We start from the raw sequence: 17,869 nt of genomic DNA on the forward strand, positions 1-17,869 counted from the left end.
CAGCCCCCTCACAACTACCTCCATTTAACCCATCACTACTTTCAATAGACTATTAAAATGTCTCTCAAAGTCCAGCTGCTGCCTGGATCCATGCTCCTGTGACAACCAATCACCTCTTCCCTCACAGGGACAATGGAACAGCCCCTTAGCTTGCTGGCCCGCCTGCAACCTCTTTTCTTCAGTCCACGGTACTCTGCTGCCAGAGGGTCTGCCCCATCACCGCAGTCCACAGCTTAAGAACCTCTCTTAGGCCCTCCGTTTGCTTTTAGGGTGAAGTCCAAGCTTCTGAGCATGGCTTTCAACCACCACTGTCATGTGATAATGTCATTTGAGCAGGCCTGATCACCACTGTCTGCTCAAATCTGATCTCTCTCTAGCCCCATGGAAAATTCTAAATTCCTCCCATACCAAAACTGGATTTCTTTTCAAGTGTGCTCTGCCTTTTCTTCCCTTCGCCCAGTCTGAGCCTCACTTGGAATGTTCTTCTCTTTTTCTACACCTGGGAACAGTTCTGCAACTTTCAAAATCTAGATCAAACAAGCCTTTAATGTTCCTGAGTTCTGCCGACAGAGCCCGTCACCCTGGGCTCCCAGACCCTGTACCCTTCTCATTCCTCCTCTCATCCTCCAGTTCCGCTCTGTGTTTACAGGTCCACGAGCTCCTCCGGGGCAGAGGCCATATCTGATTCATGTCTGCATCCCTCTTGCCCAGCCCCCATGCTCTATAAATGTTTGATGAACGACTGAAGGAGAGAATGTCCATTATTGGAAAACTGCTCATCAGAGCTCTGGACATCAGTGTTGCCAAGAGATGTTTCCATCAAACATGGTCTCTCAGTGTCAGAATCGAACACTGTGCTGATTCATCCCGAAGCATTGGAAATTCAGAAGAGCTTCCGAGGGTTAGAGGAGAGGCATTTTATTTGTTAAACAGAAAATCAGGGTATGAGATAGAACACTAAGATATGCAAATGCCTATCTTCTTTGTAGGGGAATGGGGGAGAATCGCAATAGATTACTTTGAAATTAATTCAGCCTGAGTGTCTGTGGAGTTTAAATGCAGTCCTCAGGGGAGTAAATAATGCAGAAAGTGAAACTGAAGAGATTTGAAATGCACCAGTAAAGCTCCTTTCAGTCCAACTTCTGCACCAGAAAATTCTTGTTGGTAGGATCCCCATGTAATTTGCAAAGATTAAAACCCATTGTAAGAAAGTCTGCCCAAGCACATGACTTTAATCATTTAAGAGTCTTCCAGCTTCCTCTGGCCTTGTCAATAGTAAGTCCTAACCAATGTGAGCTTGGGGACAGACTCCAGGACGCATGATAAATATTGATCATTTTGCCTTAAACAAAAATTTTACATATGTTAATGTTAAAATATCAAGCGAGAAAAACAAGATAGAAGGTGACAGAGGACAATCTGACTTTGGGTGGTGGGTATGCAACATAATTGAACGACAAGATAACCTGGACTTGTTATCTTTGAATATATGTATCCTGATTTATTGATGTCACCCCATTAAAAAAAAAAAATTATAAAAAAAAAAAAAATATCAAGCGAGAGTGGCTGCTCTAGATTTGCAAACGAGGATTTAAAAATATTATTTCCAAACAGTTTCTTGGTGGAAGGATCAGGCAAAGCACTCTGGGAGTTTTGATTAGATAGATACCTAAGTGGCTGCCCAGGGCCCTGGGTTCCATGTATCAACATGGCCTGCTCTGTTGGACACTGTCCCTTCAAGCAGGAATCGTGTGGGGCTGTCTGTTCAATGCCATGTGTGGAAAGGAGGGAGGGAAGAAGCTGGATTTGAGGACATTTGCATCAAGGACTCTCATTTTAGTGTAATGTTCCTTTCTCTGTCCCAATCAGGGAGGCAGAGATAAGATGAGGGCCAGCTAGGGGCACCAAGGCATCCGTATCTACACAGATGAGCTGAGCCACCCCAGCCCATGACCTTGGGGCTCATGTGGGAAGGCTGTCTGTCTGTGAGGGCTGAAGAGGAGGCAGAGCGGCCTGCCTGTGGGGCTAGGATACTGAGCAGCCTGAGTTCAGATTCAGCCAGCCTGTTGAAACTCCAGCTCCCATGCTCCCAACTGTGTGAGCTTGGTCAGGTGACTTAATCCCACTTTACCATCTTCGAGATGGAGTTGCTGTGCTGATTAACATCAAACTGCATGAGGCTAGACACAGAGAGGTCGAGGCCCCTCCGATGGAGTTCTATTTCCCTGGTGATTCCAGAGCTCCTGGGAGGAGCAAGGCCACTGAGGGGGCCAGGGAGCTTACTTTAGTTGGAACATTGGATCTGGGTGACACAAAGTCCCCAGAGCTGCAGGTGCCTGGTTGGGCCACGACTTCCAGGGACTATTCCAGGAAATCCTGGGTCCTCCGCCCACCTCCTATCCCAGTGAGTTGAAGCTGGCTGCCCTTTACTAAATGACCCCAAAACAATGACCTGTGTGGAAACCTCATCCCCTAGGCCAACCCTGGGGGGGTCAGAGACCAGAGATGACCTGCCACTAGCTATAACCAGGAGACTGGGGCTTCATCTCTTGAGAAGGCACTTTGCAGAAGAAAGGTGAGGCTTTAAAGCCAGAGAGTTTAAATTCCAAGCCTATCCCTTACTGTGTGACTCTGTACAAGTGATTCCCCACTCTGAGTCTGTTTCCATAAATCTAAAAATGAAATAAAATGATAATAAAAACAACAGTGACAATAGAATAATAACTCCCTCAGAACCAATCTTAGGAGTCAATGAGCTAATGTATGTGAACCCTTGACATGTATATAGTAGGTGCTCAATAAATCCCAAGATTGATTGGCTGGAGTCACAGCCTCCCTAGAGCCCCTGTGTCCCTCTCCCTCTTTTTCTGCTCCTGCTCTTGCAGGGGCTCTGGGCTGATACCTGAGAGAACTGCCAGTGAAGCTTCATCCTCTTGGTTTTGGCGTAGCTGCACTCAATGAGCCGCGGGCGACTGTTGACGTCCACCAGGCACCGGTTGTCATCATCGTCGACTGTGGGGCTCAGGGTGCCCACATGGATCTGCTGACTGCTTGTGTAGTACACGTTCTGGGGGCGGGCAGAGAATGAGGTTAACTGAGGTGGGAGGGACAAGTTGGGCTTCTCTCCAGGCATCCGGCAAAGAGATCACACTCCAGTGGCCTTCAAATATTTTCAAGCCACTTCACAAACTGCAATGGACAAGAAGAAACCCTTTTACATTATGATCCAGTATAATGTCTAGGTCCACATGTCTAACTGAAAGAAATTTTTGAAGAAACGAAACTTAGCCTCTCTATATGCAATATACTCTATTTTCTGTCCTATTCTTCTATAGGAAAACACTGGTCAAAACCTTTTTAACACCGTTTTAAAAATGCCCTCCCCCTTTTTTTGCGACAGAGACAGACAGGATGGGAGAGAGAAGAGAAATATCAAGTCTTTGTTGTGACACCTTAGTTGTTCATTGATTGCTTTCTCATATGTGCCTTGGCTGGGGGACTACAGCAGAGTGAGTGACCCCTTGCTCAAGCCAGTGACTTCAGGCTTCAAGCCAGTGACCCTATGCTCAAGCTAGATAAGCCTTGTACTCAAGCTGGCAACCTTGGGGTTTCGAACCTGGGTCTTCTGTGTCCCAGTTCGACACTCTATCCACTGTGCCACCGCCTGGTCAGTCAAAAAAATGCTTTTTAAATACATTGCTTAGAGGCTTGCTGACTTCCTCCTTCCATAAATATGTTATACAAGACACTATGTGGCCAGTAGTTAAAGAACAAAAGATCTGGGCCACACATTGAGGGTTTTCAAAATCTTGTGGGATGAGAGATATATAACAAGTAACTTCTATCCATACTAAGATGGTGCAGAGGTTGGAAAACGTTTTCTTAAAAGGCCAGACAGCAAACATTCTTGGCTTCGTATATGTATTAAAAGGTCCCCAAGAGCACCACCAGGTTCAGTGATTCACTAAGACTCACAGGTCTCAGCATATGGTTGTACTCATGGCTCTGATATATTACAGTGAAAGTATACAGGTCAGATCAGCAAAGGAAAAAGGCACATGGGGCAAAGTCTGGGGAAACTGGGTACAAGCTTCCAAAGGTCCCCTCCCAGTCATCACACAGGATGCACAGAATTCCCCCAGCATGGAGCTGATATGACCCATGTGGGGTGCTGTTAGAGACTAAGAACTCAGAGTTTCTACAGGGGCTCATCATGTAGGCAACCTCTGCTTGGTATGTATAAAAATTCCAGACCCCCAGAAGGAAAAGCAGCTATTTAGCAAAAACCGTATTGTTTATACAGTCAGTTTAGGCACAGTGAGCTATTCTTATCTGTGTGGGAATGGTAAAACCTCCTGGTCCAAGTTCCCAGATGCCAGTCAAGTCAAGCAGACCTTTCCAAGAAGGGCGATCACTGCTGTGTTAAATGTTTTCTGTACAGAGGGTCATACAGTCTCTATCAGCCCAACTCTGCCATGGCATGATCACAGCCACAGATAATACGTAAATGAATGGCTGCATTCAGTAATGCTTTATTTACAAAAACAGGGGCTGTCTCATGGGCTGTAGTTTATCCGTTCTGGCATAGAGGAAAGCCACACGCCCTTAGCCTTCAAAGTTTTCAGTCACTTTCCCGAGCAGTGGTTCCCAATAAAGGCTCTAAGTGGACAGTCATGGGGTTCTGTGAGCTCTTTTCTTCACATTCCTAAAGGAATTAACACCCCCACCTGGGATTAGACCTCTGGGAATATCGAGATACCACATTTCTTTGCTTAAGGTTAGAATTCAGGGTGGGCTCTTTTAATATTTTGGTTGATTAGCAAATTCTTACTAGTAAGCATTTTTTATTCATTCCAAATGGCAAAATGAAGTATTTCTTGCTTTAGTAAAAGAAGGTGGTTGACAAGGACTTTTAAAACATGGGGGCAGGGCATAAAGGGACCATGGAGTGAGGAGGACAGTGCATGCAAGGAGGGTGAGTAAGGGGTGGTTCTTTAGGGCCATGTCCTCCCTGATGCTTGGAAGTCCAGGAAAGGGGTGGAGAGACAGGCAGGGTCATTTCAAATTAAAGAACCTCAGGCCAGGGTATAAGTCAGGGCCCCAAGAGGGGAAAGATGGTACAGTCAACGAAGGGAACTGCCATATGTAATAAAGGCACAATTCTCAGTGGTTTTGGGAGGGTGTAAGGGCACCACAGGGGTAGTATAGTTCCCAGGGGTTGGTAACCTGGAGTTGTTATCACTCCTAGGCCCCAAGGGGTGAGTGGAGAGAGCAGTTACTAGGACCAGAAAGTTGACTCAAGAGCAGATTCAGGAAGGAAGGTTTGAGGTAATGGTGAGAAGAGGTGGATAAGCACCCTCCTCTCCCCACTCCATTCTTCTGGTGGACCAGCCCACTCAGCCCACTGGCAGAACCCATCTGGAAACCAGAGGACAGGAGAGCCCATTGAAACATTCCATAGAGTCGGCCTCACAACGCGAGAGGAGAAGGATAGAGACTGGCTCTGGAAGGACAGACAGACGATACTCATCACACCAAGGATTGCTCTCTAAGGTAATCTTACAGATTATCAAGTTTGGCGAGTCCACTGAAACAGACATTGGAACTACTAACGTTTACCAATTCTTCCCATGACAGAGGCAAGGGATCATGCTGACCAAAGTTCTGAGCAGTGACCAAAGGCAAAATGCCCAGCTTCAATGTAGAAACGTGGCCAGAACACAGAGGCAACTATTCATCAACTAAATTGGGTAAGAAGTGGGCTTCACCTCAGAGTCCTGATATCGTCATTGTATGGCCTAGACTTCTAGTTGACCACCAAGGAAAGCTGATGACCTGCTGTGCCTTCCAGTTTATTGGAGTTGAGGGAGAATTTGATAACTGATAAGATTTTGGAAATTAAACAGATGTAATGAAACATCTCATCCATCCATCCATCCACCCACCCACCCATTCAACAACCAATAATCTCTAACTTGGTTCTGAGAATTGAAATGAAAAAGCTATGATCTTTATCCTGGAGAAGCCAAGAGCCACATTGGGGAAACTAACATATCAGGAAATAATGGCCCTAATCACACTAATATAAGAACTATTTCCACTTCTTCTATTCACCTACCTTGATTCTTGCTATTGTGAGATCAGAAATGAAAACTCAGCACCTCCAGAAAGCCTTGTCTGAATACACAAAAGTGTGGGGCCTCAGCCTGCCACCTGGGCTTCTTCCAAAACATGCACAGCTATTTCTGCCCCCTTGGGGTGAATGCACCATGCTCTCTCCTCAGTGTTGCTCTTAATCAGCTTGCATGCCAGGACCCAGATGTCCAGCGGACCAGGAGCAAGGCAAGGAGAGTCAGAGAGCCAGCTGCTGCCACCCTTTCCTTCATCCCTGTCCTTAGGGCCTGGCTCCGTTTCCCAGGCAGTCTCCACAGACACAAGCGGCCACCCAGGTAATAGCCAAAATCAGTTTTACCCACTTAGCTGCCCTGAAGTGCTTGGGGGAGAGGCTTGAATGATGTGTGCTCTCACTATCTGCTACAGCTGTTGTCAGAGCTGTTTATTGCTCCAGCGACTGGGGAAATCATAATGGGATCAGACAGTTTTGTTTTGGTGTGTTTTTTTTTTAAAGCCAACAACAAAGTACAAATCACAGGGACATTCAGCAAAGAGGAGTCTCTCAAGTAAGTCACTTGAATAGCTCAGAAGGCCAGCGGTGGTGTCCTGAATCAATAAATGGCCTGAACGCAAAAGAGGGGAAACAGTTTAGTACAAGATGCCCCACTTCAGGGCCTGCGGGCCAGCGGAGCGGCCTTTGCGAAGGGGAGCCTGGGAGGTTCAAGGAAGAAATTACTTAGAACTGTGTCAGTGGAGGGCAGTTTTTGCCAATCAGGTACTATTGGTCAAAGTCTGGAGACATTTTTGGTTGTTGTGATGGGGGCGGGAGACAGGCTGCTCCTGGCATCCAGCGGGTGGAGGTCAGGGATGCTGCTCACGCACAGGACAGCCCTCAGCTGCAGGGAATTATCCACTCTCAACTCAATAGTGCCGAGGTTGAGAAACCCTGCCTTCGACTGCTAGTCATAAAAATGGAAATATTTTTAGCCCTAACTACATATCAGATATAAACTAATTTATATGCTTTTTATCCCACTGCATCCTAAGAATAACTCCAACAGGTGCTACTATTATTTCCATCTTGTAGATGAGGAAACTGAAGCACAGAGAAATGAAGTAATTGGAGAACAATAGCTGAGACTCAAACTGAGGCGTTTTGATTCAAGAGCCACCAATGACTTCTCGCCTCACTTGCTTCCCTCACTCAGGTCACACCAGGTCCAGCGGCTGGGTGGGAGTAAAAGAGGCTGGGAGGCTCTTTGGAAGCTTCCCCTGTGATCCCTGTGAGACATGAGGGGGGCCTAGACAAAGGGAGCGTCAGTGAGCTGGAGGGAACTCTTCTCACAGGGCCACAGCACAAGATGGCACGAAGTGCTAAGGGAGCAACATCGTCCTGTATCTCACGTCAGGGGGGAGCAGGAGCTGCTCTCCTGTCTGTGGCTATTTTACAACCCTCCCCGGCATAGAATGGACATCCCCAACCATGCAGCCAGCTCCTCCTCCACTGCAGGGCTTGGTTCTGCGCATCCTCCACAGCCCACGCAGCTTAGCAGGGCTGCAAGCCTCGGCTCAGCGTTTCATTCCAATGCTTACAAGAGAAAGAGAAATATCCTGCCTGGGCAAGGTGAAGGGGCAAAAGCATCTGATCTCAGAGCACATGCAGAGGGATTTTCCTCTCCCTCAGGCTGGGGGCAGAGGTGATGACTAGGAGCTAAGGGGGAACAGCCAGCCAGGGGCCCACAGCACTCCCCACCCCACCCCACGCACATTCCTGCCCTCAGGGCCTCAAGGCCACGCTTGGCAAACAAAGACCCCCAGGGCGGGAGCTTCCCCTTGCTGTAACTCATCTCCAGGACAAGCAAGGGCCCCTGCACTGCAGGATGAAGGTGGAGCACGTGCCAGGTGTGCTCAGCATCCCGTCTGTTCCTGGCAGGTGTGGAGAGGGGCCCGCCTCCCAGAGACCAGTCGGCCTCCCGCAGGGTCCACCCCCTCACAAGTGTCAGACATCACCTCACTCACAGACACCACCACTGGGGTGAAACTGCCTCTGGAAGGGAAGAGGGAGAGCAAAGCCAACATGTTTTTGTACATGTGCACACCAGGCCCTCTGCTAGGGACTTTTCACACCTGTGGTCACCTTTCAGTTTTAAGGAAGGAAAACTGGGCTAAGAGGGTTTTAAAACCTTGCCAGATGTGGATGTAGATAGCTGTTCCCCACCTTCCTGCCTAGGGGGCAGCTCCCAGGAAGGCCGAGTTCCCGGCAGGTAAGGACCTGCATCCTACTTCCTCGGTCAAGCAGCGCAGACAGCTTTCCCCTGCCGTTGGCAGGGCCTCCCCTCAGCCTGGGCTGGATCTAGGGCACCGCTGCCAATCCCGTTCCAAACCAGCTCAGGCTGACTCAGGCACAAGAGCTTGAATCCCTGAGAACCTTCCTGAACTTATCTTTCTGAACCAGCAATGCTACCAGGGCCACGTCCACCAGATTGTTCACATGGAGCCCCAGGAGCTCTAAGAAAGGGGGTTCTGGGGCCCCTGAGGAGAGTCAGGTCCGGGAGGGTAGGGCCTTGTGGGTGGGGTTCTAGGGCCCTCTCCCAGCCAGATCTAGGAAGACAGTTATTTAACTATCATATACATTTTGTTCAAACAAAAGTTTACAAAGAGTGAAAAGGTAACAAAAGGTTAAAAAGGTGTGAAAAGTACTGCTCTAAATGAACCGATGTTGCTCCATTAAATTTAATTTCTTTCTTTCTTTTTTTCTTTTATTCAATGAGAAGAAAGGAGGCAGAGACAGACTCCCACATGTGCCCTGATCAGGATCCACCCAACAAGCCCACTAGGGGGCGATGCTCTGCCCATCTGGGGCATTGTTCCATTGCTCAGCAACTGAGCTCTTCTTAGAGCCTGGAGTGGAAGTCATGGAGCCATCCTCAGTGCCCGAGGCCACTTTGCTCTAATCAAGCCATGGCTGCAGGAGGGGAAGAGAAAGAAAGACAGAGAGAGAAAAGCGAGAATGGGAGAGGTGGAGAAGCAGATGTGCACTTTTCTTATGTGTCCTGACCAAGAATAGAATCCAAGACATCCACATACCAAGCCGATACTCTACCACTGAGCAACCCAGCCAGGGCCTAAAAATAACTTCTAAATAAAATAAATAAATTGAACATGAAGCGTTTGTCCAGGAGGGGGACATTAGGCTTAGGAGACCTTTGTTAGCTTATACTCCACCAACAGCATCTGTAAACACTCAGATGAATAGCTTTAACTTCTTGTTTCCAACCTCCACTCCCTTGGATTCCTTCATATGACCAATTTACATATTTTTCTTTTTTTTTCTTTTTCTTTCTTTAAAGTGAGAGTAGGGGAGATACAGAGACAGATTCCTGAATACACCCTGACCAGGATCCACCCAGCGACCCCAGTCTGGGGCCTATGCTCTGCCCGTTTGGGGCCACTCTCACTGAGCTATTTTTTTAGCACCTGAGGCAGAGGCCCAATGGAGCTATCCTCAGCACCTGAGGCTGATGTACTAGAATCAATTTATTTAGTCATAGCTGCCAAAGGAGAAGAAAGAGAGAGAGAGAAAGGGGGGAGAAGCAGATGGTTGCCTCTCCTATGTGTTCTGACTGGGAATCAAATACAGGACTTCAACATGCAGGGCTGACACTTTACTGTGGAGCCAACTGGCCAGGGCCCAATTTGCATATTTAAAATCATTCAATACCTCTTCTACCCAGACTTCCATAACTACTTCACAATGCCTTAACCTCTTTGGAAATTCTGGAGCTGTCCCCATGCTGAGCGCAGACTGAGATAACAGAATCCTGGGATGGGCAGAGGGAGGGGGGAGGGCCTCTCAGATGAACCAGGAACATGGAGCAAAATGGGGCTGGCTAAATTACTTAACATATAAACATTTTAAGGCACAACTGAGGTACCTGTTCTCTCCCAAGCAAAGGGCATGCCAATTTTGAGCAGCTTTATTTCCTCCATTAAGTGATGTTTCCCTGGCAACAGTGCCAGCCTATAGAGTGGGCCCTTGAAGAGTGAGGCATCTTAGAGACATTTAGAGATAGATACTCTTTCTAGAGTATGGAGTGGCAGTGGTGGTCCTTGGCTAAAACCTTCTTCAGTCTGGAGAGTGGTGAGGGGAGGGGAGAGAAAAGGGGAGAGTCACAGTGGGACACATTACAAGAGGTTCTAGAACCTACCACAGGGGAGAAACAACTCTACTTGCAGGGTGCTTTCATGGGAAAAGTGACCCAGGATGAACCAGCATCCTTGTGGTCATTTCTTTAGATACTAGGAAGGTATCTGTGTCCTAGAGGATTGTTACAGTCCATCAAAGCATGAAGAATCCAGCTCTCCATGGAAGTGTGTGTGTGTGTGTGTGTGTGTGTGTGTGTGTGGAACATACCAGAGAGTGACACAGTCTAAGGGTCAAAAATCAAAGATAATGAGGTGATTACAAAGTGTCAAAATAGGGGGGATGGCAAAGACCACTGAAGAGAGGGCCAACTTGTGGGCTGGACCACTAGAGTAGGGTGGGCTTTCTGGAGAAGAGGGTGTGTACTAGACCTTGGAAGAGAAGAAAGATCAGTGAGCAAATGAGATAGGGGAGGACAGAGGAATCGAGAGGACACAGTCCTAAATGCAGTCCAGCTGAGGCAGTGCTCCCCACCTTGGTGCACATTAGTCATCTGGAGAGCCTCAAAAAACCATAAATCATAATGTCAGGGGTGGGGCCTAGACATAGGCATTTATCCCAGGTGATTCCATTGTGCGGCCAAGGTTGAAAGCCGGCTATATGAAGAGACTTAAGAAGAGCAGCCTAAGGAGGAAATGCAGATGCAGCACTCATGACCTCAGTTCTAAGCCTCCTTCCATTGTGGGGGAACAGCTGGACCCCCAATTTGCATGACTCTGACAAGGGTGTCCCAGAGGTTGGGAAGCACCACTACTTAGGGCAATGGTTCTCAGAAGGTGGTCCCAGCATCATCTGGGAACTTGATAGTAATACACGTGTTTTTGCACCAACCCCCCAGACCTACTGAACGAGAAACTCTGAGAGTAGGGTCCAGGAATCTGTGTTTTATTAAGCCCTCCAGGGAGGTGAGCCTCTGAGAACCACTGGTCTAGGAAGAAGGTGGCCTGCTAGGATAGAGAGAACATGGGGTTCCGAGTCAGGTGGGTCCCCACCCTCGCTTCCTGGCAGAGCAGCCACGCTGAGCCTTGGTTTTCAGATCTATAAAATACAGTGCTGAGAACTGAAGTATTGATGGCTCCTGGTATGGCCACAGGCACTGCAGGGAAAGAACAAGGCAGGCAAGCACAGAGATGGTCGTGGGAGGGCAGGAGAAGACCCAGTTGAGGGGTGTCCAGCTGCCCTGCCTCAAGCACCCTGATCTCTGTGGCCTCGTCTTGTGTCTGACTGGCCAGGAGACCTATGGGTCAGGATTCACAGAATTATCAGGCAGGATGAGGGCATGGTGGGGGCTGGGGGGAGAAGGAGCAGAGCCTTGCTTTATTAAATTTCATTACAGTGATGGCTGTGGCACCCATAATATGTGCTAGAAATGGCCTCTTTGTCCTCTTTACCAAGAATGAGCTGCCACTGGCCCCGAAGCAGTCAGGGCAGGCTGATTTAAGGGTTTGCTTACTGGTCATTGACCCCTCGACACAGAGGTTAGTTACCGTGCTGAGGGACACAGAGCACTGATGTTAAATCAGGAATGAAAGGAAGTCATTTCTAAAATGATCTTATGTTCGCTGACCACAGGACCAGGTATACAGGGGCTGGGAACATGGATAAATATCTGCTTGGTTTAATTCTGAAAGAGCAGAAACATGAAAAGCCAGGTCCCTAGCTCAGAGCCCCCCCCCCCCCCCCCGTGAGCCCATCTCCCCGGTGGATGGGGGACAGATCAGGTTAAGCACCAGGTTTGGGGGAGAGTTTTATAAGTGGCACTCAGCCCAAAGTCAGTAGTTGATCCAGTAAATTCAGCAAACATTCCTTTGTGCCCTCTTGGGTGCAGGCCTGAGCTGGACATTGGGGTGCAGAGAGGAGCCAGACATGCTCTCCCTGGGGAGCTCTGAGTGCGGTGGGGAGATAGTCATGCTGAAAAGTGAAGGGAGCAGCCTCATGGCCAGGCTAGGGGGCGGGGGTGGGGTGGGGGTTGGGGGGTGGGGGGAAGGCAGGTGGGAGATAAGGCTGGAAGAGCAGCTTGGGGCTAAAGTCTGGACAGCACCCTTCTGGAAGCAGGAGCTGTGACTTCAGATCAACTGAAGGGTTCCCAGAATCCTTTCTTAAAAATTTATTGATTACTTTTAGAGAGAGAAAAAGGAAGAGAAAGAGAAACATCAATTTGCTGTTCTACTTATTTATGCATTCATTGGTTGATTCTTGTGTGTGCCCTGACCGGGGATCAAACACACAATCTTGTATTGGGATGATGCTCTAATCAACTGAGCTACCCAGTCAGTGCCTCTCAGAATCTTTTGAGTCAAAACATTCAAGGGTCTTGGAAAGTGAGCTTGGCCTAGAGGTGACTCAGGCCACTTCTATAAGCCTGTCTGGAAGAGTTCAGTTGTGGGCCTGCAGGGCAGCAAGAAGAATAGCAGACCTTCTGAGCAGTCTTTGAACAGAACACAGACTAGAAAGGGCTAGGCTAGCTTGATTCCTGTTCTCCCACTGTGCACCTGCACCAGGCAGCGGGGGACGCAGCCGCTCAGCACTCTCATCGGGCAGGGAAGTTAGACCCATAGTTGTCTCTGTGTGTTTTCTTGTTTCCCTCCAGGCCTTGTGCCCACAGCACAGGTGCCAACCTTCTCCCTACTACTGACGATGGGGTTGTTGGCAGCACAACAGACTGATCAGCAACCCTAATCCCCCACTTGCTGTGTCTCCTTTTCCTGTGTCATTCTGAGCTCTTGGTGTCCTCTGAGTCTAGTGCTTCCCTGTGAGTCCCTCTGGCCAAGGGGAGCCAGGTGACAGGGGTCACCCTGGGCTTCTTTCATGGACACTGAGGGCTGAGCGGTACTGAATGACCATGGAGAGACTAGCGACAAACCAAAGATGGCCGCAGGGTTCTTGATGCTAAGAGTTCTACTTGCTTGCTTCTAACAGCATTTTGGCTCTCTCTGGCCATAGGGTTGGCAAGTTTCACAGGCCAGCCAATCAGAGAATCCCTTGCCTTGACCCAGGGATTGGTGCCAGGATGAGAATGTGATTCAGTCTGGGTCAATAAAAGTTCTTCCTGGGATTTTCTGTTTGTGGGATCAAGCTGGAAGGCTCTAAGCCTAGAGTTTCCTGTTGTCTTCTTTCTCAGCGAAGCCCTTTTCTCCCTAACTATGGGGGAGACTAAAGGGAACCAGAGTCAAAGAGGAGACAGTAGTAGTAGGTGGGGAAGGAAGGGGGGGGTGAGAGAGAGAAAGAGAAGCTACATTCCAGCCCCTGGATCCAGCCCTGCCTGAATCTAGAGCAAGGACTAGTCTAATGACTAATGACTAAGGACTAGTCATTAGTTACAGGAGAGGATAAAATTTCCTTTTTGCATTTAAGTTGGCTTGAGTTGGGATTTTGTCACTTGCAACCAAGAGTCTTGACTGATACAAAACATACAGGAGACATTTCCAAAACACCAAAGGGGATGAGACAAAAGGTTCAAGTCATAAAGTCCAGTGGTCCTTATCTACAGGGTGAATGTAGATGTCACGTATGTTTAGGGTTATTCATTCATTATTATAAAGCAAGTCACTTGTTTTAATAATAGAGTACTGAATTTGTAAACGCCTAAGTTGTTTTTTTAATAAGATAAGTAAATACCTCGCTCATCTGCATACCAGTGTGCTTTCTTTAGTTAGTGAAAAGCTAGTGAACCTGTAGGTTCACACAGCCTCACTAAGGCCCTGGGCGTGCGCTGAGTATGTAAACATAACCAAAAATTCAGGTGTAAGTGGATTAGATGAGAACTAGAGAGAAGGCTTGAGTTATGGGGAAATACAGTCAGTGTGGCCCAGGATACGTAAGCACAGCACTCTGGACTGGGATCACTGGCTGACCCCTATTGTTCTGTAGCCACCTGTGTCTGTCTCTGGGGAGCAGTGCTTTCCAACTGCTCCCCACCCCTGGGCCTTAGCCCTCATCCAGCTCCTGCTGCTGGGCCACCCCTCCCTTGCTCCTCCTCTCTTTGTCTGCACCCGGAGGATCGGCCTGGCTGCCTGACAGACCTGCCGGTCCTGGTAGCTCTCTCCAGCCGAGCCCTCTGACACAGATGGGGGCTACAAAGAAAAGGCTACTTCACACAGTGCTGCAGAGGGAGAGATGGCCGAGGAGGCCCAATCATTCGTCATGGCCAAGGTGGTGGGTCAGGCCTCCAGCTGAAAACTGGCCTCAACATGGGGAAGAAGGGTGCTCTGTCAGACAGGCTGAGAAGGTGCAGAGCCAGGGACTGGCATAGGCAGCTGTGAGGGGGCAGGAGGAGGTGTCACGGCACTTGGCCTTCAGTGTTTAACAATGACCCATTTCCTGTGAAAATGGCTCTGACCAAGGGCGGGCCCCAAATAGTCTGTATTCTGTGTCTCTACAAGCCCATTGTCAAGAGTGGAACTGTTAAGAGGCCAAGAAGGCTCTATCCTGTCAAGAATTTAAAACATGAAATCAAGAGGGACAGAGGGGAGGCAGCTCTGTTGCTAAGACGCCTAGCTGGAGGAGATCCATGAACTTGCACTGCTGAGGCAGCGGCCCCATTCCTGCCTTCACCAGCCAGCCCTCCCTTTGCATCAACAAATGAATCGCCCCAGGCTTTCTCTTTGGTTTTAGATTAAGCTACCCAAGTTTGTTGCAGTTCTTGTTGTTAATAACAACCCCCTCCCCTGAAATGAACAAATACAACTCACTTGCCCATCAGGAAGTTATCTTCAAGAAATCTCAAACACCTGCTCTTCGGCTGCAGGGTCCCATTTGGGCCCCTGTTTGGAAGGTGCTGCTCAGAGCCCATTAGAGTCATGTCTGCTCACCTGTCACAGGCTGTGTCTACTCACCCACAAATAGCTAAGACAGAGCATATTGAGTGCACTGAGGAAAACGTGCCCTGACATTCCTCTTTTCCAGACACAACAATCTGCCAACTCCACATCAATGTGTGACAGTCAATGCAGGCTGCGTAACGACTCTAAGAGATTGATTCACTGCCCCATCCTATGAGGCCCCCTCTGCAATCCCCTCCCAGCTGAGCTATTACACATTTCCTCATTGTTAGTGTCTTTAACCCATGAAATGTGAGTAGGAGAGACACGTGTCATTTCCAATCAGAAGCTTTAAGGGTACCATTGGACTGGCAGCGTCCAAGAGAGGGGCTGCTCCTTTGGTCCCAGAAAGAGAGGAGATGACACAATGCTGAAGCTGAACCATGATGATCATGAAGCATGAGCATGAAATAAGCATGTGCTGTTTTAAGCCACTGCAATTAGGGATCATCAGTCTAAGCTGGATGATGAAGAAATCAATACTAGATGAGGAGGGATGCCAAACCTGAAAATTTGGGACATTGACTTTGGGGCCAGAAAGTGTGTGGTGAGGAAACGTCTTTGGACACTGGGAAGATGGTGACTTCTCTTATGCAACAATGAAAGATTTGGCAATAACTTGGTAGACTGCTAACATGGCATATGAACTCCGCTTCAGGTGAAGAGTGTGCATTTGTTACTATCAGCTGCTTTTGACAAGGCACCAGAAAAAGGAAGATAGGGTGGGAAGATACTCGGACATGTAGAATGACTGAGACATGTTATTAAAAACCACTTGGATTTTGAGGTCGCCTGTTACTGGAGCATAGCAAAGCCGGAACTGACTGACCGTTTCGCTCTGCTCCCTCACCAAATAATCACACAAAACAGAATCACAAAATGTGATGCATGGTCTTAAGGGAAGGTGCAAGGGAATTGAAAAATATGTACCAAGAGGATTGACCTAATAGGGACAGTGGGAAAAGGGTTGATTTAAGGAAGACTGACTCTGGATCTAAACTGCCCAATTTCAGTTCATTCTCTGTGTAGCTATAGACAGTTACCTGGCCATACACACTCTCAATTTTCTCTTCTTTAAAAACAGGAGGCACTACTGGTGCTTACCATGTAGGGTTGTCACTTAGTGTTGGTTAGTGTTAGCATTAGTAATGTTTCTCTTAACACTGGTCACTCCCCATTAGGTTCCAAGTTCCCCAAAGGCAGGGACCATGCTTGTCTTGCGCACTGTTGTATCTCTACTATCTGAGCCACTGCCTGGCATGTCTACTCATAATGTATTAGTGGATTAAATGAATATGTTAACATGCTATACCAGGGACTCTGAATTTCAGCTCAGAAATCCATGCAGGCTCCCTCCCTGCTGCTTGTTTCATTATCTCTTACTCTAAGACTCCTTTAAGCTTCTCTCTGCCCAAGGTTTGGACCAGTATCTTTGATATCACCCTCAATAGAGCCCTGAGGATTCATAGCTTGGATAGAACAGGATCCTCTCTGTAGCACAAGGTTCTCAATATTTGCCCCCAGGACACAGTCTGTGTCAGTCCGAACCCTTGCCTGGTCCTGTCTCTTGTTGGCACATCACAACTGTTGTTCTGCTTTGAATTAAGAAGAGCTCAGAATGTTCCCAGGGAGAAAGAGTATGTGTTTGCATGTGTGTATGTTTAACAGAGATTTTAACATGTGCAGTGGGGATCAGGACTCACCAGCAATCACAGTGATCAGAAAGATGGAGGAAAGACATGGTAATAAAACCTGTAGGTTAAGATCCAGAGGGAGGAATTAGCCCAGAAAAATAGAGTTCATGTGGATGAAATATCGATGCCTGATTTTAATTTGTAAATATAAATCTGTGTTTCACCTGCTCCAAAACCATCTCTATCTCCATCTCCCTCTTCCCTGGAAAGGGTATAACTGCTCTACTGGAAAAGAGGCCCAGCTCATGTCTTTATTGGATGCTATAGACCTCAGATAGCAATGTCAGATGCATTGCACTATGACAGAGAAAATGTTAGAAAACTAAGACCATTTTTTTAGGGACACCTTTGCTTGCCATACCACGGGATAAATATTTTTGCATGAATGAATGAATGAATAAATGAAATAATACAAATAGACATCATAGATTATTATGATAGGTTATAAAAACAGCCACAGATTTCCCCCATCCTTGCATGCAAATCACCTTGTAATGTAACTTTGCAGTTCCTCCTTGGCCAATGGCAAAACTTCCATAGCAAATGTGACACAAGGAGAGACCCTAAAAGCGCTCTACCAAAATGGCTCTTCCTGAAGGACACTGCCACTTCTGTGAGCTTTTGAATCTGCTGGTTTTGCCATCAGGGACATAAATTAGAGCTGACACTCCACTCCCTGCAGCACCCATCACACCTCAGCTCCACCATCCCTGTATGAAAATATCTCCTTGTACCAAAATTAATTCAAAATGGATCAAAGACCAAAATATAAGATATGAAACAATAAATTACACAGAAGAAAACATAGGTACTAAACTCATGGACCTTGGCCATAAAGAACATTTTATAAATCTGACTCCAAAGGCAAGGGAAGTGAAGACAAAGATAAATGAATGGGACCACAGCAGACTAAGAAGCTTCTGCACAGCAGAAGAAACTGACAACAAAACAAATAGCCAGCCAAATAAATGGGAGATGATATTTTCAAACAACAGCTCAGATAAGGGCCTAACATCCAAAATATACAAAGAACTCAC

At 47.6% G+C, this 17,869-nt stretch overlaps 1 protein-coding gene across 2 annotated transcripts in view; it reads right to left on the bottom strand.

Moving 5' to 3' along the window:
- Positions 1-17,869, bottom strand: part of GALNT18 (polypeptide N-acetylgalactosaminyltransferase 18) — a 369,121-nt gene that overhangs the window by 15,215 nt on the left and 336,037 nt on the right. For both annotated transcript variants that reach the window (XM_066250967.1, XM_066250966.1), the window contains exon 10: positions 2,903-3,067. In XM_066250967.1, coding sequence (XP_066107064.1) covers positions 2,903-3,067 — 165 coding nt within the window. The remainder of the gene's footprint in view (positions 1-2,902; positions 3,068-17,869) is intronic.

Source organism: Saccopteryx bilineata, chromosome 1 (genome assembly GCF_036850765.1).
Source record: "Saccopteryx bilineata isolate mSacBil1 chromosome 1, mSacBil1_pri_phased_curated, whole genome shotgun sequence".
In the NCBI taxonomy this organism is placed as follows: Eukaryota; Metazoa; Chordata; class Mammalia; order Chiroptera; family Emballonuridae; genus Saccopteryx; species Saccopteryx bilineata.